The sequence below is a fragment of the Labrus mixtus genome, chromosome 5 (genome assembly GCF_963584025.1).
Source record: "Labrus mixtus chromosome 5, fLabMix1.1, whole genome shotgun sequence".
Classification (NCBI taxonomy): Eukaryota; Metazoa; Chordata; class Actinopteri; order Labriformes; family Labridae; genus Labrus; species Labrus mixtus.
In genome coordinates, this window is record NC_083616.1 from 22,832,243 (window position 1) to 22,855,531 (window position 23,289).

At 39.6% G+C, this 23,289-nt stretch overlaps 1 protein-coding gene across 1 annotated transcript in view; it reads left to right on the forward strand.

Moving 5' to 3' along the window:
• rasgrf2b (Ras protein-specific guanine nucleotide-releasing factor 2b) overlaps positions 1-23,289 on the forward strand; it is a gene marked incomplete at its 3' end in the record, with an annotated part of 42,920 nt that overhangs the window by 4,958 nt on the left and 14,673 nt on the right. Inside the window, exons 2-14 of the mRNA XM_061039067.1 lie at positions 9,755-9,861; positions 11,059-11,206; positions 15,691-15,780; positions 15,930-16,066; positions 16,975-17,091; positions 17,252-17,331; positions 19,026-19,219; positions 19,311-19,420; positions 19,501-19,619; positions 20,472-20,632; positions 21,689-21,755; positions 22,305-22,441; positions 23,196-23,278. Coding sequence (XP_060895050.1) covers positions 9,755-9,861; positions 11,059-11,206; positions 15,691-15,780; positions 15,930-16,066; positions 16,975-17,091; positions 17,252-17,331; positions 19,026-19,219; positions 19,311-19,420; positions 19,501-19,619; positions 20,472-20,632; positions 21,689-21,755; positions 22,305-22,441; positions 23,196-23,278 — 1,550 coding nt within the window. The remainder of the gene's footprint in view (positions 1-9,754; positions 9,862-11,058; positions 11,207-15,690; positions 15,781-15,929; positions 16,067-16,974; positions 17,092-17,251; positions 17,332-19,025; positions 19,220-19,310; positions 19,421-19,500; positions 19,620-20,471; positions 20,633-21,688; positions 21,756-22,304; positions 22,442-23,195; positions 23,279-23,289) is intronic.

A 23,289-nucleotide genomic window follows, 5' to 3' on the forward strand; every position in this document is an offset into this window, starting at 1 on the left:
AATAAGCCATAAAAAATGATCACTATATAGTACCTATAGCCTACTTGGGGCGGATGTGGCTCAGTTTATAGAATCGGCTGTCTCTCAACCAGAAGGTTGGGGGTTCAATCCCCAGCTCCTGCAGCCATGTCTGATGCTACCATTAGTGAATGGGTTTGAGTTGCTGTGTGAAAGCGCTTAGAGTAGTCTATTGCTACGTAACCTTGAATGGTCACTTTACATAGCAACCTCTGCCATTAGTGAATGGGTGTGACCTGTGGTGTGAAAGAGCCTTGAGTAGTTAGAAGACTATAGAAAAGCGCTAAACAAGCTGAAGTCCATTTACCGTTAACTTCTTAGAGCATTTTAGTGCCTTTCAGCTCTCTACATTTTAGTTTTTACTGCTTCCAGATTACCTCACACTCACTGCTTGCTTCAGTGTCATTTTCTGCAGCAACAGGCAGCTTTTATGGAGCAAAACTGCAAAAAAAAACAAAAATTAACCTAAACGTTTTGGATTGCCACTGACATGATTTTAAGTCAATGCTGAAAATGCCAATGTAATGTGAAGGGTCGATGCATGCTGGTAGGCCTATAGTCCTCTGATGAGAAACAACACTTCACTCTTCACAGCACTCCACTGTTTGAATCATTTCATTCACTGCACAACAACAAGCAAAACTTCCATGTTGCTCATCGCATGTCCCTCAACTAAACAATCAGAGGCTTGGTTGACTGAGCTTAAAGTTAACATAAGTAAACCCTGGTACAATCAACATATTTCTGTCACTGTTGAAAAGATGCTGCTGGAAATACAGATACAAACAATATCTTTTTTAAACTCAAATATGTAAATATATATATATATATATATATATATATATACTTAAACTCAAATATGAATTAACTACATCTAAAAACTTACACTTAAATGTGTTAAAAGGCTTGGTTTCATTTTGAAGTTGAAAAAAATATTCAAAGAAATATAGAACTTGTATGATATTGTTTTAGTATTAAGTAGTTGAAGAAGATCCGAGAGAGAAAAGGTGAATAAATGCTGTTTGTTTGTGTTATCGCACCCAAAAAGTCGGGGCCCTAGTTGGGTCACCCTGTCAAAAAACAAAAAATCTGGCATCACGTAACAGGATGGCCAAGTAATTTCATGCGTGTTGTTGTCTCTTCAGAGTTTATGAGCAGGATCAGCTAGTGCACAAAAGCAATTCTCAGGAATACAGTAAAACAGATTTATAGTCTGTTTAGACACCTCTGTGTTGCTGCTGCGCTGAGGGAGTCATAGAGCAAACTCTCCAATCCACAAACTATTGCATTAAGGCTTCTGGTTGTTTTCCTTCTGGCGTTGGAGTGACAAAGCATCAAGTGTGTAAGATGGGAGAAAAAGCTTGATATCACCTTTATATGTGTATACATGTTTGTTCTTGACGTTTGGATCACAAAGGGAGGACCGCAGTGAGAATAAACAGTGTAGGAGGGCAGCAATCTGTTTAATCTCCAGATAAACAGACAGGTAATCCCTGAGCACAGTGATCTGAGGTCTAGGTACAGCAGATATTAGCATCCTTATACACAGTGTGTGTGTGGGTTTGATGCCTGTGCGTTCCTATGTGGGGGAGAGAGATTTCAACGGCCCCATACTTTGTTATAGGAACTTCTTTGCAGGAAGTGAACAGCATGGAGGACAATGAAGAAACCGCAGGATGTGGGATGTTGATTCAGTGATTGTCACATTAGCTGCAACATCATTAGTTGAATTTAGTGGTTACATAAAGTACTGCCGCTGCTGCAGTCGGATTAATGTTTTGTATATTTTCACAATGACAAGTCTACAGGATATTAAAATTCTGCCTTTGTGTTTTAAGCTTAGTAAAGCCTTTTGTATTTCAAGAAATGATAGTAGGGCTCTACAGGGATTGAAATGGAGGATCACTCAAATCAAATGTCAATACTGCAACATTTATTCCAACATCATGGACGTTTTTGTCATGTTAAATGATGTAATCTGTTTTTTTCTCTGGCGAACCAAACAGATAGGGAAAGTAAAGAAAGCCTTTAAAGGTACAGCAGGAGTGTGGCCAGAGGTGGCATGGCCCCCTTGAAATCTGATTGGCCATCACAGGGTGCCACCCCAAAACATCCTAAACTGTGATTGGCCAGTGCTCTGTCAGTGACAAGACTTATATTAAAACCCACTTTTTCTGACTTTTCTGCAACAGGCTGCTAGTTGTTTTCTTTACATTTCAATGTTTTATTTTTAGTACTTTAAATTGTTAATAAAAACGTTGCTCATCAAGATTCAAGATTCAAGATTTTATTTGTCACATGCTCATACAGATGTGCAGTGAAATGTAAGGGCTGTTCTGCAAAGGCCATGCAATAATCACTCAAATTACGAATACAAATGTTGTTGTCAGAAGTGGGATCATCAAGCTACTGCATAGGAAAGCAATGATAAATTGATGTACTGTATTTAGTGTGCAATACTTACCTATTTTGTTTTGTTTGCATTTTTTAAAGTAGGCTACTTTAAATTGCGACTTTGAACATGTGTCATCTTTTTGAGTTGGTTAGTTATTCTTAGCATGAATATCAGAATCTCAGGTACGTGTAAACAGCTCCTTGCAGCATCCACAGGTCACAGAAATCCTCTAATCATTTCTAAAATAATTTCTATTCTGTCTGCCTCTATTTTTTTTATTACAATAAATATGCTGCTTAGCGACTTTTTAAAGTAGGTTGTCAGAGAGAGATTATAGGTGCAGGACACATTGCTACATACAGTATCTTGAGGTAAACTATATGATTAAGCTCACCAGGTTTCCTGAACAATAGTCGATTGTTTCTTTGTTCTCGTCCTTGAAACATTTAATGAAGCTACATTTGGCACAGAAAGACATTATGTCCTCTGTGGGAGCATGACAGGAGCTGAGAAATGAGAGAAATAGGAGATGAGACGCAGATTGTGAATCTTTTCCAGAACACTGGTGGCAGGAAAAAGTAAACCCAAAGCCCTTCTCCAATTTATCTCTCTATAGCTTTCTCTCATAAATCACTTTTATGGTTTGAGTAACTGATTGAAGCCCTATAAAGGGAATTGCATATTTTACAGCTCACTCGAAAATCTTGTATAGGCTGTGACCTGTTATTAATGCAACTTTCCGCTGCAACATGCAAAACAGGATATCAATCAGTTGACAGACGCTAACAGAGTGAGAAAAGGAGTGTTTTGGCTTTTCAGTCATTTTTTAATTCCCTTTTTATGATCTGTTAAAAACTAAAACAAGTGACACTTGTTGTGTATAACAAGCTGATAATCTGTTGCTGATATGTTTGGGGCATTGGGTTTCCCCATGAGAACTGCCAACAACAGGTGGTTTGAGATTAGCTCTGGTCTGATGATAATCACGCTCGATTAATATGTGTGGATCCTTTGTAGTATGTTTTTAAAGGAAAGCATGCATTGTCTTTATATTCAACCCACCCAAAGGAATCAAGTTTATGTATTTTTTATATATGGTTTCCTTTAAAGTCTCACATACACACACTTGAATAAGGTCTGCTCTCTGTTGTATTTCTTTATGATGGTAATTATCAGCCCGTGGGACTCAAGATCTGTGAGACGCTCCTGGTTCACCACAGCAGTGCAAAGGTAGAGACACAGCACACAGCAACTTTCAGTTGATCTCAGTGTGTTAAAACGTCGTGGTTATTTTTCTTCTTTCTACCTTGTAATCAGCATATATGGATTTTAGGTCTAAGATAAGACGAAAACCTGTTTGTATTAGTTAACGGTAAACCTTTGTTTGTATTGTTACCCATGGATGCTTCTCCCTGCAGCACTGAAATACATTTAATAATTTGTGGTCTTTTCCTTATTTATTGATTCTAGGGAATTAATCAAAGCTTCCTGTGCAAATAACATTTCACATCTGTCCTGATATATACTGTACCTGCTGGCAATACTATTTAAACTTTGCAGGCAGATTGTTTTCCAAGCATCGTTTTCTATAGGCCGACAATTCAATTTCAACAAAAATCCGGCCAACTGAGCAAGTTTAGCACTGATATTAAAGAGAAACACAACAGCAGACACACTGCTTTTAGAGAGAAGACACGTCATGCACTTGTGTTTTTGTTGCTGTTAAGTATTTGGCTGCTTTTTCACACAACACAATTTTTGTTTTGTGTCCTCAAGTAAAACGTGAGTAAGAACGTTTATATGCAGTTTATTGCTTTAGTCAGATAACGCAATTTAAAAAGAGTGTCAAGCCTTTCTTTACTGACGTTATTTAAAATAGACTATGAGTGGTTTGGTGGAATATCGTTTTGCCATGTTACTCCATTAATTTCAATATTATTTTCTATTTGCGTAACAATCTGTCAGTCAGAGTAGTTAACTTAGACTCTACTCTCATTGGCTATAAAAGACAGCGCCGATTCCCTATTGGCGGAGCGAAATAAAACCCACCTCCTCACGTAAAAGTCCGACAGTACCGCAATCACATAAACTAGTGGAGTACTAGTACGCGGCACACCACTTGACAAACTTATGTGAAGTAGGAGAGATGTATCTAGGACCTGTGTAGCAGTCTTGGTGAGTCATATTAGCATTGTTGTAGTGCATTATTTTACTGCAGTCCAAAATATGCACAGCGAACTATACTTGTGCATTTTAAGTGTTGCTTTTAAGTTTAACATCATGAAAGTGGTATTTCATGTCTAAGTTGACATTATGAGCTGAATTAAGTTAAATTTCAAATTAACAAATGCATAAACACCTAATTAAAATAAAAATGCCCCCCTATTTTTATTTATTTGTTTAACTTTTTTATTTGTAAAGGGACCATGTACAATATTAAACATAAATGTTGCAATTTGATGCATTGTACCAGAGTGAGCTTAGAGCTAGTTTACATCTGCAGTCCCTCTTCTCCTCAACCCCCCCCCCCCCCCCCCCCCCCCCAAAAAAAAAGAAAATCTGAAATGTTCTTAATAGCTTACCCAAAATATCAAAGCCCCTACTTACCCTTTTTGTTTCCTGGAAAAAAACGAGCTCTTCTTTGGCATGTACAAACTGTGCCTGATGACATACTCCTCATCAGGAAATTTAAATGAGGCATCTCCCAGCATTGCCCAACCCACATTTTACCTTGCTAGATCTCTAATCAGCCAGAGTAACTGTCATGTGTGTGTGCATACAGTGTCTTTTAGAGGCTTAACACTGGTTTTCCAACGCTGTGTTGAAATAAATAAATAAAAAACTTTCATACAACAGATATATATTTTTATGTGACGACAGAAGAGAAGAGCTATACATTCGAACATTTCAGTTCTGATGTGTATAGATTGAACCCAGGTGGACTATTTACACATTTATGCCTTTTATTACCCATTGAAGAAAACGGCATCAAAGCAGTACATTGTTGAATGCTGTGAAAAGGCTGAGAGTGAGAGGGAAAAAAACGAGGTCCATCTGTAGTACAGCACACCACAATTTGGCCTCTCATCAGTGCTGAAAGCGAAGCACACATCAGAGTTACATCATCTATGGCTTTTCCAGTTCCTCATCATCAGTGGATCCCAAAAGTATCATCTCTGTTTTTAAATATTTATAACACATGAGTATTTCTGGATCACCCAGCCAGATTTTGCTTAATGAATCTATTACCAACAAGTCCAATTTCATATTTTATGCTTTATTCATGAGTAAAGTCAAAAAAAAAAAAAAAGGGGTCCACAGTGAACCTGAGGCTTTATGTGTTTTTGTGGTCGATTTTTATTTCTGGACGTTCAGTCGCTGTAAGACAGTGAAAAAGTAGCCCGACCTCTCACAGTGAGCATTTTCAAATGACTGATCCAAAATTGGTTTGGAATAATAGAATTCGCTGCCCTGCTTTGTGCCCATGTCCCGCTCAGTGGTGGTAAAACACACATCTTCTGTGTCACGCTGTCAGTCTCACAGTCTCATTTTCTGTAATAGCCGCTCCTCAGAGTAGCGGAACATAAAAAAACTTCCAGGTGAGCTTTAAATTGGTCATTAGTGACATAAAGAGTGAATGAAATGGCAGAAACGAGTCTCTTTCTCTTTGTTTCTTTGGTTGTTCCTCTCCGTCATTTAAATTTAAATGAAATCTCTCACAGTACAGTGAAGGCCCTGAGGCATTGTGGGGAATATTTGAGTCGATTTGAAGGGAGATTGAGCGGCTATAGTCTTGAATGGTACTGAAGAGTTAGAAAGCTTCCTCTTTAGCTAATGAGGACACAGTGCAGTGCAACCATGTAATTCACAGCTATGCAGTGTGAATGTTTTTAATGTCATGAGGTCCAGTGTGATGCAAATCTTCTGTAAAGGATGCCTTACTATTACAATTTTAATGATTGCTTGAAGGCAAGTGGGTCACAGCTGCATCAAATAGTTATATTGCACAGCAGGGGTGAAGTAGAATATAAATATAAGAGTAGGATGAATACAGTATAGTATGTCAGATATAAGTTATTTAAAGATACTAAATGACGAACACAAGTTCAAGGGCAAAGCTAGATGGGAAAACTGGATGTCAATCAGTATATGTGGTGTATGCACTATAATAGTGAAGTAATTTAACTATAAATCAGCAATACAATGTTATATGTTCTGTGTAGTTTTGTCACAAACAAAGCAATGTTTACACTCAAGTGTGCAATGATCATGTATCATGCAGCCCTAGTAGTCTGTTCTTTGTCATATGTTATACAATATGAGCCCAGAGCATTCATTTAATTTTGTGATTACATAAAGATACATTTTAAATATGGTGGCGGTCATGTGGACCAAACCTATTCACACACCGAAAACTGTTCCGCACAACCACAGTTGACAAATGAAGTATTATCATCATATCTGTGGCTGCTTTTATTTGCACACATTCATTACATTTTTGTCTGTTCAGAAACAGACCTTATTTTCTGCTTATATTTCTATACAGTGGTTTTGCATGTTCAACATTTTTTTTTACTTAAATATGTACAGTGTCCTATTCAACACAGATAGCATCTTGCTTATGATACAGACTAGTAATAAATTCCACATGGCACTTTTAAGTACAATTTTGAGATACTATAACCTACCTCGAATCCCACGTTATGCTTATTTATCTCTATTACATTTCAGATGTAATCAAAGTTCAAATGAAGTTAGGCCGATCTAAGTGGTTTGGAAGTGACGTTATTGTGAATCAAAAATGTATATGAGGTTTTGCCCGTATTAATATGATTTGTATTCTTGTAGCCCTATTTATTTGACACAATATGATGTCACCAATATGTTGCTTTAGAGGAAGAATGTGCGACTTTTTGTTCCACTAGATGTCGCCCTTGAGCACCAGCGTGAAACCAAAACGAACTGCTATTTGGCGACACCTCTGCTACTCTGAAGCCTCCGCTCTCCTTCAGCGGGCACACCTCCATCCCCTCTCATCAAGTTCGCACGAAGGAGTAATCAATTACAGCGCACCATAATTAAGCACCACTATGTGCAAGCGTTGGATAAAACTAGTCCTTTGCTTGAGCTGCAGTGTCCTGTGGTCTGCATTGTTGTGTTAGCAGGCTAATGTTAGCACACCTTGGTAAACTCATAGCTTCATATTGCACATAAAGTGATACAGAATGACAACAATACAGCTGGCGTGACTCAAGCTTCTCACTGATTGTAGACAGTCATGGCTCAGAGACACATTTACAGAGAATATACTTGATTTCTGTTGTATTTATGTGTAAAATGTCGTACATTCTTCCTTTAACCAAACTTAAAACACAATATCAATATGATGTGTTATTGTTGATTCAAGTACCTTGGCTAATGAGGAATTGGGTTATAAGTTCCAATATGCTACATTATGCATCAACACTGCTAATATATTGATGAATCCAAAGAATGAATCCAAAGATACAATATATAATGATTGAACACTGAAAAGAGCAACTCTGTCTGTAAAACATATATTAGGTAACACTGGTTCTCCTAAGCTCATAACTAAATCAAGTTATTCTCAAGGACATGGTCTTGATGATTGCATCACTATTTTCTATCATCATGGTGTATGTAAGAACAATGGCAGGGCTGTCTCTGTGAAAAACAACCATGATGATCAATACCAACATGGTGTGTCTGTTGTCCTTTGAGAATGCTTTCAAAGGCAGATGTAAACCCTGATGCTGTGTAATGTGCATGATACAAATCTAAAACTCCTAACCCCATGTACATTCCATGCTGTCTAAAATGTGCAAACAAGATTAGCTAAGATTATCCATCACGATCTCCAGAAGTCTGCATTTAGCAAACGTGTTCCATTTTCTATTTAGTGCTTCATTCATGTCTGAAATTACAGGATGGATCAATAAAAGCATTAAATGGAAAGAGGCAGCGCTGATAGCAGGACAATTGTAGTTCATTACATGGTGGAAGTGTAAAAGATTGCGTTGCCATGGAAATGTTATCGTGTTAGGTGCTGACACAATTTAGAAACATGTACTTGGTTAAGAAATATTACGTAACCGCTCCCTCTCTCCCTCCTCCCCTGTCTCTCTTTCTCCCTGTCAGAGGCTGTTAGAGTGCAGATTATTGTTGATGTAATAAAAACCAGGCAGCCAGTGAATCGTAATGACAGATACATAAAATGCAGGATAGGAGGATGAAGATGTAGGTGGAGGAGGGTCTCTCAGTGTATGTGTGTGCGTGTGTGTTCCAATAACCTTGGTGACTCTGTTCCCAGCCCATCTCCGCTGCTGGGGCCGTCGCCCGTCCACCCTCCTGCGGCGGTAAACGTCTCTACTTTGGACTCAGTGTGGTTCACTGAGTCCTCACTGAGGGAGACACAAAGAGATGGAAAAATATGAAGGGATGTGGTGTGGTGGGGATGGACGGGGGAGGAGGAGGAGTGGGTTTTTTCGACAACAAGAGAAGTGAGGGTACTGTAGGGTGCTGGTTGAGCGGGGCAGAGGAGGCGGAGTGGGATGGTAGGTGAAGTGTAAAGAGAGCAAGAGGAGGAGGAGGAGGAGGAGGAGGAGGAGGAGGAAAAAAGAGAGGGTTGGATGATGGAGGAAGAGGAGAGGAGAGAGAAAAGTCCATGCAGAGCTCAGTCTTCTCCCGACTAAGAATAGCAGCTCTTCTGGTAACCCAGTGCCCCAGGACATGACCATTTGAATAAAAGCCTCTATCACTTCATGTAATGCCTGGTCTGTGTGTGCATGGAGGTGTGTGTGTCTGTGTGCCTGCATGTGTTAGCATGTGTGATTGGGTATTTGAAAGGAAGATACTCAGTGAAGTTCATCAGAATAAAAGGAGACACAAGAGGAAATGAGAGGGAGAGAGAGAGGGAGAGAGAGAGAGGGCTAATTGATGGTGATGGTAATAGGCTGGTGGAGCAAAGAGGCACAGATCAGACTTGATGTTTTATTGCAGCGAGCAAAAAAACTCTGTCATGTGTGTCGAGCCCCCCTCCCCCCCTTTGCCTCTCTTTCTGTCTGTGTCTCTGCCTGCTTCATGTGAATCTGCAAACCTTTATAAAGGAAGAATCTGGGTGAGATAGGAGCGTGAAATGAAAGCCATGTTTCCATATGTCCGTGCCATATATTGTATGAACTGTGTGTGGGATATTTAAAGGAGCAATAAAAAAAACATTTGACTTTTGGCACCACTGAGGAGTGATGGTGTTGATGTGTTTGCACTCGTGGTCACAAATATAGACTAGAGCTTTTTCTCTCTTTATATTTCCCTCATCAGCACTACTTCCTGATCGTGTTTGGCCACGATGGACAGAAGCCTCTGGAGCTGCGGACGGAGGAGGAGAGTGAGTGCGACGAATGGGTGGAGGCCATCCAGCAGGCGAGGTACGCGCATATGATTGTCTAACGTGTGATTTCCACCTTTCAGTTTCTTTTCATGTAGCAGGTAATATGTCACAAAGCAGTTTGAAGTGATCGGACAAAACATTATGATTAGCACTCATCAATGTCACACTTGAAAGGAAAAACTGTTTTTTTTTTTTCGTCCTCAAGTCAAATATTGATCCAGTATGTTCACAGCACAGGTCATTGTGCTCCAAAAAATATTGTCCTTCCCATTTTCCATGATCCATAAGCTTCAGTTTAGTGTGGGTTAAAGGTAAATGTGAAAAACAAGTTGACATATATACAGTACGCAGTAGTTTGATGTGTAAGGAATGTAATTGTGGCTTGCAGTTTCTGCAGCAACAGTTTTCGCTCTTTGATGTTTTTGTAGTAGCTCAGATATTTAGGGTAATTTTTTTTTTAGCAATACAGCTCCTTAAAACCACCTCATGACTTTGTTATAAAAACAAATCTTGAGCTTTTAATTCAAAACTGCACCTTGATGCACGACAGGTGGATTACATGCTGCAGCTTTGGCTCAGTTGCTAGAGTTGTCACCTCTCAACCAGAAGGTTGAGGGTTCGATCCCCAGCTGAGCAACATGTGTTATGTGTCCTTGGGCAAGACACTTAACCCCGCATTTCTCCCGCTGCTTCGGTGGCGGTGTATGAATTGATTAGTGTGTTGTACTTACTCTCTTTGGATAAAAGCGTCTGCTAGGTGAATTGTAGAATTGTAGAGTACCACATATCAGTCTCAGGGACTTGGCATATCTTGGTTCTTGAGCAGTAGTTTACGTTCTCAACAGGGAACTACGTTACAGCCAACAGAACGTGATTCAAAGGAGCAGGTTGACATGAAATCGCCTGATATACAGTATGTGAAGTCACAGTTTTAAAAATATCCAGTGAAATAACCAGTATGTTCGAACTTTGCTAGATGATTTGTTGCTCATCAAGGAGCCTGTTGCTCACAGTGAGAGGTTTGCCTGTTGACATCTTGGAGGGCTTAAGATTTCAAAGCTTCCACAGGAAGATCATTTGAATCTTAAGAATTCACTTTGCTGCACATTCAAAAACCTCTGTGTTGGTTTTCCTCTCATTTCTTGACATAGAACAAAAGATCTATGAAAACGTTTGTATTGCTGCCATTCAGAAATGTTCATGATGCCTGTATGTATTTGTGGACTTTTTCCAGTTACTCTGACATCATCATTGAACGTGAGGTGCTGATGCAGAAATACATCCACCTCGTGCAGATTGTGGAGACTGAGAAGGTGGCTGCCAATCAGCTGCGCACCCAACTAGAAGATCAGGACACTGAAATTGAGAGGCTCAAAGCAGAGGTACAGCATGCATACACACACACACACACACAAGCACACACACACACCTACACACACTAGAAGGCTACAATCTTCAACATTTCCATCATTTTAAATCCATTTTCCTTTATAGTCAGCTTATGTTCAGCAATAGCCATTTTATGTTTCTGCTTTCAGTAATTGCCTCTTTTGTGTAGGGTTTAAATTGCGTACCCACAGGGAACAATGCATGTGTATAAAAGGGAGGAAGCATAAGACAAAAGCCAGTGAATTTGTGCATTACTTGTAACACAGAAGAAAAAAAGCCTGTACAGTTGTTAATGTCTTTATATTGATCTTTAAAAAAAACATTTTCTCTGCCTCTAAAGGTCTATTAATGTCATATTCTGAATGTAACTCTGGGATACGTGTTATTAAAATGTGCTTACAATACACAGAAGCAACCAGAAGTGTTGCAAAACTTAATTACTAACCTCTACAACTTTACTGGATGTTAGTCTTTATCCCGTTTACAACTTCCATCCCAGAGGTGAATTTGACTCCAAATTAAAATGCCTTGCTTTTTTGTACAAATTCAAATGTTTTAGTCAAACAAACTGTATGTATCTTTGTGGTGTACATCTCCCTTCATAATAGACATTTGCAAAGCTTAACACTGTATTGCTCTGAATATGAGACGTTTTTTTTTGTTTTTGTCAAAGAACATCTGAAAAATGGAACGTCTTGTATTTAGGGTCTGGACTTTTTAAATGTCAATATTCACAACAGTTGCCACACTTTGCATCAGTATATTATAGATAGTGTACATCTTATGACTGATGGCTGCAGTCACTCACCACAGTGATCATAAAACAAAGTGGCTCTCGTGTAGGTCAAGTTAACCGACAACTGATGCAGAGTTGTAATGCGAATTTTCAGATAATGTTCCGGGCATCGGTTAAGCTCAGTCGTTAGAGTGCATGTCCCATGCACAGAGGCTATTGTCCTTTTTGCAGCAGCCATGAGTTTGAATCCATTCTCCGCCCTTTGCTGCACGTCAGCTCCACTTTCCCCTCCCAACATTTCTCTCTCTTCAGCTGTCCGATCTAATGAAGGCAAAAATGACTTCCCAAAAAGGTACTTGAAGAAAATGGTTTTAAATGTGGCAGAGTCATTAAACAACTCTCAAGCAGCTGAGAACTACGGCGTCTCAGAGTGTAACATCCAATGACTGCGTGCCCTAACTAATCACCTTAAAAACGCTAACAGTCAAAGAAGATCCAACCATGGTCCTCACGTGTCCATGAGTTTGACAGGAGAGTAAGTGAGAATGTTACTGAAAAACAATTACCTTGCCACATTATTATTCTGTTGTAAATAACTTTCAAAGCCTTATTTTTACCAAAAACTGTCTTTGCAATATAAACATTACATACATTGTGTTTTGATTATCCTTATGATTCAGCACTTTTTTTTCTCTGATGTACTTCCCCTTATGTGTTCATTTTATATCCATAAAGAAATTTGCCTAAGCTAATTTGTTTGACATGTCTAAAAAAACACAAAGCAACACTTTTTTTTAAGTCCTTAAAAATCACATTAATATTTGTCATTGAAGACCCAACGTCCCATGAACACTCCATGTTTCATTTTCCCTAGCTTTTTTATAGTTTGCATACAAAACCAAAGCACCACTCACTCGCTCACTCACTCACTCGCTCACTCACTCACTCGCTCACTCACTCACTCACTCACTCACTCACTCACTCACTCACTCTCCTGCCATGAATCATTTGAAGTGTGGCACAAGATAAAACACATACCTGTAAATAGAATATAGCCGTATCCTTATGAGTGTGCAGTCAGCTTGGTTGTTTGTCTTCTCAAAGCTGTGTTTATCACAGCAGAGGAGTAGGTGTGAACGATCCTCGCTCACCCCACCACTCAATACATACAGGCCATCAACATATTTACAAACAGATGTCAAACCATTACGTAAGCCTATCGAACGCAACATGTTTCTGTGGCGTCACAACACGATACATCAGACGTGCACACTCTCTCAATAAACAAGAATGACTTCTACAACATTGTAAATCAGAGCTAATTACAGTTCTCCCTCAAACACACCAACAGCAGCTAATTGCTGGTTTTTAGATAATTATCTAGATCCATAATACAAAACGAAACTACAAGTTTACTGTTGATGCTGACATCACTGTCACACTGCTGAGAAAAAGCTTGCATGTCGGTAAATCTATTTGTTATAGACTGGAATCTTATTGTGATCATTTGTTCACATCGTGGAATAACTTTGAACACGTGGTGTTAAAAGAAAGAAACAGTGACAGTGAAACAGTGAAATCTTAAGATCTAATCAAGGCAAAACAAAACATTCACTAACAGAAAGCAGACAAAGGAAAACAACTAAGAATCAAACAGATTTTAAGAAATGTAAATAAGAACAAAAAAGTCACCTTCAGTTAAATGCTCCATGAACCCAATAGTTATTACAATTAATTATAGATTGAAAGAAAAACATACTCTGATTGGTATACTTTGATTGGCCAGCCTGAAAAATGGTTTTATGTAGATATTAGAGGATGTACGATGTTTGGTTAGGGATCTGCCTCTTCCTGATTTGTGCAGAATTCCTGCTTTTCCAACCTGAAAGGTGACTGACCAGACTTTAATGATCCATGACGAGGTTAGTTGGTGTTTGCCTTGAGCTCAATCTGCTGAATTCAAAAGGGTAGCGGTAGCTGTCTGGCTGTTTGTGTTTGTTGCTGTGCTGTAGACGCACTCCAAGGTAACATAATAAGCGTCCGCTCCTGACACAGAGTTGTTGAATGGTAAAAGTTTGGGGACTTTTAGAGGGTTTGGTGTTTTTGTTTGTTTCCGTTACAAAGGCGGCTGCCAGCTATGACTTTGCAGAGGTTCACACTTTCTTATTACCTCATTGAAAATAGTCATTTTTTTACTCATTGATCGGGGTACACACAGCTGGCAGCAGCAGAGAGATGAAAATTCCCTGAAATCACTGACTTCTAAAATAAAGCTTTAAAAAACTGTCATCTGAAATACCGTCTGAGCTCATCTGTGTCAATAATCTCTTGAATAAATATTTTGCTTTCGTAGCTTTGGTTCTGTCTTCAGGAAGAAATACTGTAGCGTTGTGTTTAATAGATTCGCCCCTCTTGCTGCTTTTAATTCTCCCTCGGTGCAACAAGTGTGTGTGGCGCGTACGTCTCCCCCTCTACACACTGTGAGCGTATCTCATTGGCAGGATATAGGGGGGGCCCTGTTGATGATGAAAATGCAAACCAAAGGCATTTTATATTAGGAAACATCTGCCTGTGTAATGAGGCTGCTCATGAAAAAGGGATTAGTCTTTGAGAGCCAGTGTGCAGTTGTTGATCCATCTCATTAAAGCCATACTCTTGTTTGTTTGTTTTTGTGTGTTGCTCTGTGTTTATGAATAATTAAACCAACTAGCCACTGTAACTGTCAGCAGTTGGCAGACTGGCTCCTCTCCTACTGCCATTTGCATGCTAGTGCTGGTGAATAAGAAAATGAAGAAGAGAGTGTGGGGCTGTTAATGGCTTTGGTTTCATCTTTCATGCTTTTCTCCATCTGTGATAAACCGATGTTGTCAAGAGGCCTGAATTGTGTGTAGTACGAGAGCTGGCTTTATTTCTCCACAGAAGATGGTGTTGCCAAGAAAAACCTTTCACAAGCTTTGTATGTCTGTCATCAGTCATCGCTGATGTTTTAAGAGGAGTGTTTATACAGCATCTATTATAAGGTTTACAACGTGAAAGGAGACTTTTTTTTTTCCACAGCTCAACAACAGTTTGAGTTTGGCAGCTGCCCGCCTTTGCGACGTCTATGTGTGGCTCAGTTTTCAAACCTGAAAGATAGCAATACGTTTGCTGTGGGTTGTTGGCTTGTCTTGACATGCAGCGAGTAATTTTTCAAAGGCTGACCTGACTTTGCGTTTTGAAGAGGATATTTCAGAGTTAGAAAAACAGTACAAGAATTTAGAAAAAGGTTGTCTTTAATAAGTGATTTGTCTATTTCAGCGGGAAACAGAAAGAAAGCGTCTGCAGAGGATTATTTCATGACCTCCTGCGGTCTACAGTGCACTTGAAGTGATAAGGCACATCAAAGCCTTTATTTGCTTACGGTCACCAGCTGATATGAGCCCCCCCCCCCCCCCCCCCTTCTCTGTCATTCTCTCTCTTTTTGAATGAAGACATCAGATTGTCAAAGTTGAGGAAGTCTGATGTCTATCTGATGCAAATACACCAACGGTTGCCTGAGAACACGTTGCATGACTATCACTTAAACGATATTCAAAAAAATGACCTGGAGCCTCTCCAGGAAAATATTCTGAGCACTTCATGCTCTACCTCAGGAGGCCATGTTTAATTTAATGTGATATAGTATAATTGAATGCTCTTTTTTTCAGATGTTTTTCCCACTGATCATGAGTTTAATGTGTGTGACTGATTTTCTCTTTAAAGATTGTAGCTCTGAACAAAACTAAGGAGCGAATGCGGCCTTACCATGTCAACCATGAAAATGAAGATCCAGATATCAAAAAGATCAAAAAGGTATTTTTTTTTAATCAAATGCTCATTTCCAGTAATATTAAGTCTTTGTGGGTTCTTCTTTTCTATAACTGTTCCGTGCATGTTGCAGCACAGTATGAGTGTGTCGTGTGTGTGTCTGCGTCTAAGCTTCCTTGTTTGTTTCTCCTCAGGTGCAGAGCTTCATGCGGGGCTGGCTCTGTCGGAGGAAGTGGAAGATCATCGTTCAGGACTATATCTGCTCTCCTCACGCTGAGAGCATGAGGAAGAGGAACCAGATTGTCTTCAACATGGTGGAGGCAGAGACAGAGTATGATAAAAACGTTTTGCCTCCAGTAACCACAAACACTGCCAAGCTTTCCATAATACATAATAAAAACAAGAAAGGACGCTCTAGGGTTACTGTGAACACACATCAGCTGGGTTGAGCAGTGTGATGCTCAATACTGTGAGAAGGAAGAGATTTTTACCAGAACATTAAATCTTGTTCTTGTTTTCTGGATGTATTAGAACCTACTGACATTTTGCAAATCATGAAACAGGAAAGGGTTAGATCTAATTTTATTTATGAGTGTATTGATCCTTATTTTTCATGGTAAATAAAGATGCTATGAAGAGATATTACCTCGAGATAAGGAAATCTGTAAAAAAAAACAAAGAAACATTACACTAGAGTTAATGTCTGTATCATGATGAATCAAGAGTGACTGAGAGCTGCTTTCTTGGACCCTGGGTGGTAATGGCATAGGTTTTTTTTTTTTTAGAAAACAGCTAGAAAAATAAATGCATTTTGTGTTTAAAGTCCTGCAGCCTTCATGGAAATGTATGACTGTGTCAGAAGTATCACTTTTTTAGGAAGGTTGAAACAGCACATCATTTTAAGTGGAAAAATTTGATTATATTTATTCAACACTCTTTTCCCTCCTGTGTTTGTGACATAAACATAACCGACCCCTGTTAAAAAGTAAAACAGATGTTGTCACAGCAACAAATGTGGAGAGAAGCTATCAGTTATTGTGTTCGAACAGTAACAGGGTTAGAAGAGGGGACATTAATTTTTAATTCAGAACAAAAAAAACTATTACAATTAAACTACTAAAAAACATCCTCATGAAATGTATTTCCTCAAATACTGCCTCTGTTGGGTGATACAGACGTTACTAAAATCGTTATCACACATGTTTTTTTTTTATGTTTTCCCCATGTGTGTGATGACAGGTACGTCCACCAGCTCTACATCCTGGTCAACTGTTTCCTCAGACCTCTGAGGATGGCTGCCAGTTCCAAGAAACCCCCCATCAGCCACGATGACGTCAGCAGCATCTTCCTCAACAGGTGCATACCTCTGTGTGAATCTGCTCCTACGTGATTAACTAGTATTTGACTTCTGTCTTTGCCTGGCTGTAAAACATGCTGGATGCAAACACATGGATGGGACAATGAAACCTCTATTTCTCATTTTGTATTAAGTCTGCTGTCTACAATGTGCTTTCAGCGAGACCATTATGTTCCTACATGAGATCTTCCATCAAGGCTTGAAGGCGAGGATAGCCAACTGGCCAACTTTGGTGCTGGGTAAGCTGTTACCTAACCTCAGAGAAAACACACAGATACTCAGTGTGTGTGTGTGTGTGTGTGTGTGTGTGTGTGTGTGTGTGTGTGTGTGTGTTCTGCAGCCACTCAGTGAAATCAAGGTCAGGTTTTCAGTCATCCTCCACATCCACTTTGTCTCATTCAAACGTCAGTCTTGACGTCTTACCGCCCCATTCACACACACTCAAACACACACACTCGCGCTCATTTTCCTATCTCAGTGTGCACCCAGCACACTCATTGTCTTGACAGACAATGACCACACAGAGCAGAGGGCCTACCACAAATTCCCGTCCTAAAAGAGAAACCTCCTCGACAGATAGCATCACCTAGGAGACAGACTGCTGAAAGGCACGACAGCAAATTACTTGTGACAAATTCAGAAAGAAAGAGATTGTGTGATTAGATGTCATCCTTATCTGACTCCCTGCCTCAGGCTGACGCTGAATGCAGATTTTCTACCAACAATATGTTTTGACGCAAATCACTCGCCATTGCCACATACTATAAACCATCAACAAACTACGGCAGATGAGATTTTTGGGAAGAAGAAGCCTCCATCTTTGACCTCTCTATGTTCTTTAAATTTGTCTTTGTTTTTTGCTCTTTCTTGCATGGTTTGAAAAGCCTAAAGATCCAGCCCTAAAAAAATAAAAAAGGAAACATTACTTCTTCCAGTACTTTTCCTTTTTGTGTTTAAAGTGTCCATTTTGGCCTTGTAGTCATGTACTTGTATACGAAGCTTATTAAACCATTGTTTGTTGTCCAAGAAGAAAGCATTGTGATCAGTAAACTAACTAGGATGCCGTACCTCACATGATTGTTAAAACTGTGTTTACAGAGTTTGGTTTAAGGAACCAGCTTTGAAGTGAGTTTAGAATTCTACTATCTTTCTAACCATCAGTCTCTTCCCTTTGTGTTTTTTAAAGGAGAAACTCAGCACACTTCTGATAACGGTTGGCCTTCTTATTTCTGAGAAGCAATGGTCAAACTTACTGGGCAGGGAAAAACGATTTGACACATATGGACAAATGTAGATGTCTGTTGTGTCGCTTTCTGTTGCCACTTATCAAAGACCTAACCTTGTTGGTAGTGAAATGTATTGAAAAATGAACAAGCGACACACAGTTAGCATTGCATGACTCAGCAGTAACACATCAGAGAGGGCGAGTGCAGAGCTAGCACAACAGATCTCTGTAAATTCAGTCATTGTTGATTTCCAGTAGAGTCATGAAAGAGAAAGAAACTGAGATATTTGAGACTGTAATTTTAAGTCCCCATTGAAAGTTCAGAACGCTTATTATTGTAAGAGTAATAGCTACAATAGTAATAGTTTTTCAACAGTTAGCCATATAACAATGTGTTTGCAACACAGCCTTTGACAGCTAAATTCTTCAAAGCCAAAATAAACCAGCTGACATTAAAAACAGTAAAATGCTCCAGAAAAATGCTACAAAAGGTATTTGTGGAGTAGACAAGAGATGTGTTGTCAATATTTAATTTGTCACAGATCTGACAAGAAGCTGTAAAATGTAGGCTAAGCTGCTATGTTGTTACAATAGAGACATATTGTTGAACTGAAACCGCCAGCTGTTAGCAGGTACATGGAAAGTTCCCACTTTTACCCTCATGTCTTACATACTGTAGAATTTGTGTGTATGTGTTTTTGATTCTAGCTGACCTGTTTGACATCCTGCTGCCCATGCTGAACATCTATCAGGAGTTTGTGCGCAACCATCAGTACAGCCTGCAGGTTTTGGCCAACTGTAAGCAGAACAGAGACTTTGACAAGCTGCTGAAACAGTACGAGTCTAACGCTGCCTGTGAGGGGAGGATGCTGGAGACCTTTCTCACATACCCTATGTTCCAGGTACATTAAGGACACCAGAGCCTGGTGTCAGAAGTATGCACATAGGCAGCTTTTTTTATGTCTATAATGACTTGATCTTTTCTCCTACAAGATTCCTCGCTACATCATCACCTTGCATGAGTTGTTGGCGCACACGCCTCACGAGCATGTAGAGCGCAAGAGTCTAGAATTTGCCAAGTCCAAATTGGAGGAACTGTCGAGGTATGATTGTCTGAATAAAATTTCTGAAACACATCTAGAGATTGAATTCTGAACTTACTGGTGTGTTTTCATGTTTTCAGAGTCATGCACGACGAGGTCAGTGACACTGAGAACATCAGGAAGAACCTGGCTATAGAGAGGATGATAGTGGAGGGCTGTGACATCCTCCTTGACACAAGCCAGACCTTTGTGAGGCAGGGTGAGTCTTCATCAGCCAACTGCACAGCTCACCACACAGCTTAGCTCCGGATGTTTTCCTGATCATAAGACCGTCCTGCCTCTCAACTTTTGGATCCAAGAGCACCGACACGTTACCTTAGTGTAGCTCAGTCACTGAATCATGGCATCAGCTTTAGAGATTTTGCTCTTCTCAAGCTTTCCTTGTGAAAAAAAAAGAGATTCTACTGAATGGTAGAAGTTCTCCATGATAAGTTCCTTTTTAGATCAAGCCTAATGGACAAAACATCTAAGCAGTCGTAGCAATAAAAAGCTGTTATTTGGTTGAAAAGGATATACTTTCAAGTTTCGTTCCTGTGGCCTTCCAATGCACTTTTACTGTCAGGTGTTTGACAAATGGAAGTATTGTAAAGTCAAAACGTAGAAAGCTACAACAAGTTCCCTTTCGCCTACGATCACTTGTATAAGATAAAGACTAAACATGATGTCATGGCAACAGAACATCAGTTTGCAGTTTGCCAACTGTAACAAAACACAGTCATTCTTGATCACCCTAATCTTTAATCTACTGCATTAATTCTACATTTCATCAGCAATTGGTTAAAATAAAGATTGGTGGACGAGACCGGCCCTTAAAAGCTCTGATCAAAGGCCTACTAAGTCTTTTGTGATGCTCATTTGTTTTAGAGCAGGGCACTGAACTAATATCTAAATAAACTCAGGACTCAGTTGACCTGTCTGCCAGGTCTATAGTGTAGATATTTAACACACGTATGTTTGTTTAAGTACAGAAACTCTGTAAACTCAGCCCCCACCTTAATGTCACCTTAATGAAACTGAGGGTAATCCTGGTCCCACCCTGCCCCTCACGCAGGCTCTCTGATCCAGCTGCCGTCAGTGGAGCGAGGGAAACTGAGTAAGGTCCGCCTCGGCTCTCTCTCCCTGAAGAAGGAAGGGGAAAGACAGTGCTTCCTCTTCACCAAACATTTCCTCGTCTGTACACGCAGCTCTGGTGGAAAACTGCACCTCCTCAAGGTGATAACATCCAACACAAGTCACGTAGAAAAACAAATGATGCCTCTTTGTACAGAGTTACTTTGACTGGCTTGTTTCCCCTGATTGGTTGTTCGATTCAGACCAGGCGATTTGTTAAAATGTAAATATGAAGGGGCGGAGGCTCAGAAACACAGATCAGACATCATTCAAATTATTGTTATTGTTACATGCAATTTTATATATCTGATAATTCAAAGAAAAATCTTATGAAATATTGTTGCCTACTGTAGCTTTAACATCAGTTTTTTTATACTACAAGATACAGAAACTTGCTTTTGGCATTGCTTTAATGTCAAAAGCAAACCTTTGTTTTGATAGAGCCCAAAAGACCCAAAAGTCTAAAAGGAAATCAGTTTAAGTGACTTCCTGTCTGTCACGCTGTAGAGGGATTCTGCAAAGAGTTTGAGTTAGCCTTTTCATCTGTTCATTTGTTTACCTGACACAATCGTGTTGTGTACCAGAAAGTTCTACTCCTTCATAGGTACACCATCTTTGTTATCATATGTATACCAGTGTACCAAATTCCCCCCTGGTGGACAATAAAGTATTGTATTATTAAAGAGTTATTAAAGAGCACATTAAGAGTGTGTATAGAAATACACATCAGAAGGAAGCCGGTGTTCTGCTGTGATGTGCTGCCTTGTCAGAAAAAGGGTTACCATAGCGTTAAATGATAGCAGAGGCTATTCGTATCCCGTATAAAGCGATGCTCCCAGTACATAATGCCTTTATATTTAACCACTACTCACTCCATATTCATTGTCAGAATATGGGAGGAATTTTTATTTAAGATTTCAGGGGACATATTTCTCAATAGCCAAATATCCACTATCATATCATGCTCCCCATACATAGTCACTTTATCGATGAATGAGCACTGTAAAGAAAAGGGTAGCATGTTTTAATGAATGTCTCTTCAGTGGAACCTTAACCTACTTCATGTCATTTAACTAGATCTCGTAAAGAAAGTGTATTTAATTTTTTCTTGCATTTGTTTTTAACACTGTTGTTAATATATCTTTTGAACTCCTGCAGCAAGGCGGAGTCTTGTCCCTGATTGACTGCACGCTCATAGAGGAACCAGATGCCAGTGACGAGGAGTGTAAGTTTTGCTACATCATCTGTGAATCAGTGTTTCCACTTTCGCCGTCACTGGGAAAGCTCTCATTGGCTCATTAAAGCCCTTCAGCACTCACAGAGGTTAATTAGGTGTCAGATGATGTGTGTCCAGAAATCACTTTAAATATCAGATGCTCACCCCTTTAAATGTCGAGGTTTGATCTTTTGACACTACAGATCCATTATATTTTTTTCTAAGGATTCATTTAGCAAGAAGAATGGCACACACACACACACACACACACACACACACACACACACACACACACACACACACACACGCACACAAACAACATACATGTGCACGTCTTCAACACACAACTTCACACTTTAGCTCAGGGGTGCAAAGAATGGATAGGAAAGTCTGTTTAGTTAATCCTGTGTGTTTGTGTGTGTGCGCGTGTGTGTGTGTGTGTGGAGTGCATGTGTGCGTGTGTGTATGGTTGTTGTGTGTGGGCACAAGCATGTTTTTTTTACTTTCACTATCATGTAAAAAACACACTGAAAAGCTCTTTACTGTCCTCTCACACAGCTAAAGCAGGCGGTCAGGTTTTTGGCCAGCTGGACTTCAAGTTGGTGGTGGAGCCGTCAGACTCGCCTTCGTTCACGGTGGTGTTACTGGCACCGTCACGGCAGGAGAAGGCAGCGTGGACCAGCGATATTAGCCAGGTAATGCTAAAAGCCACACAACACACACACACACACACACACACACTCCCAGACGAACACTGAATAACAAGAGCCTCCAAATAACGAGAGAAGTCTCCTTCGGGCATTGAGAAGGCTTAGTGATAAAGTAAACACAGACACGGGTGCAGTTCCCAGGAGGCGAGCCTCAGAACTACACAAACACAGTTGTACATTACAAGCATGGCACACTGGATCCATTCTTATCAGACAAAAAACATACATCTGGCTTTTTGTTTTTCTAAACATTGTCAACCAGGATTTAAGAATACAAAACAAGTGTTTCAGTATTTAAGAGTGTGGCCAGAAAAACAACACAGATACACTTTTTAAAATAAATGTAGTTTACTTTACTATAGTATATATACAACAACACAATGATTACTATATTGTGTTGTTGCAGGCTCTCATGTTGCTCTCATGCCTTAAATTCTGTGGTTCAGAAACCCTGTTAATTAAATAAAAACTTACCCCGAATACTACCCATGAGATATAAAATCTCTTACACAGGAGACCAAGTTAACAGCATATCAAGGTTTCAAATAAAGGACATCAAAAACATACATGTGCATTCACTGGTACATCTGATTCTGTTGTTATAATCTTTCGTACCATTGAATCTATCTCGTTTCGTTGAAGGCAAGTGTTGCTGAATATGTGAAGTCATTCTCCCTCTTCCTTCTCAAAATGTCATTCTTTCACTTTGTTCTCTGATCTTTTCTCTGTACTTCTGTAGTGTATAGATAACATCCGCTGTAATGGCTTGATGACCAGTGTATTTGAGGAGAACTCTAAAGTCACTGTGCCTCATATGATCAAGTAAGTGTGTT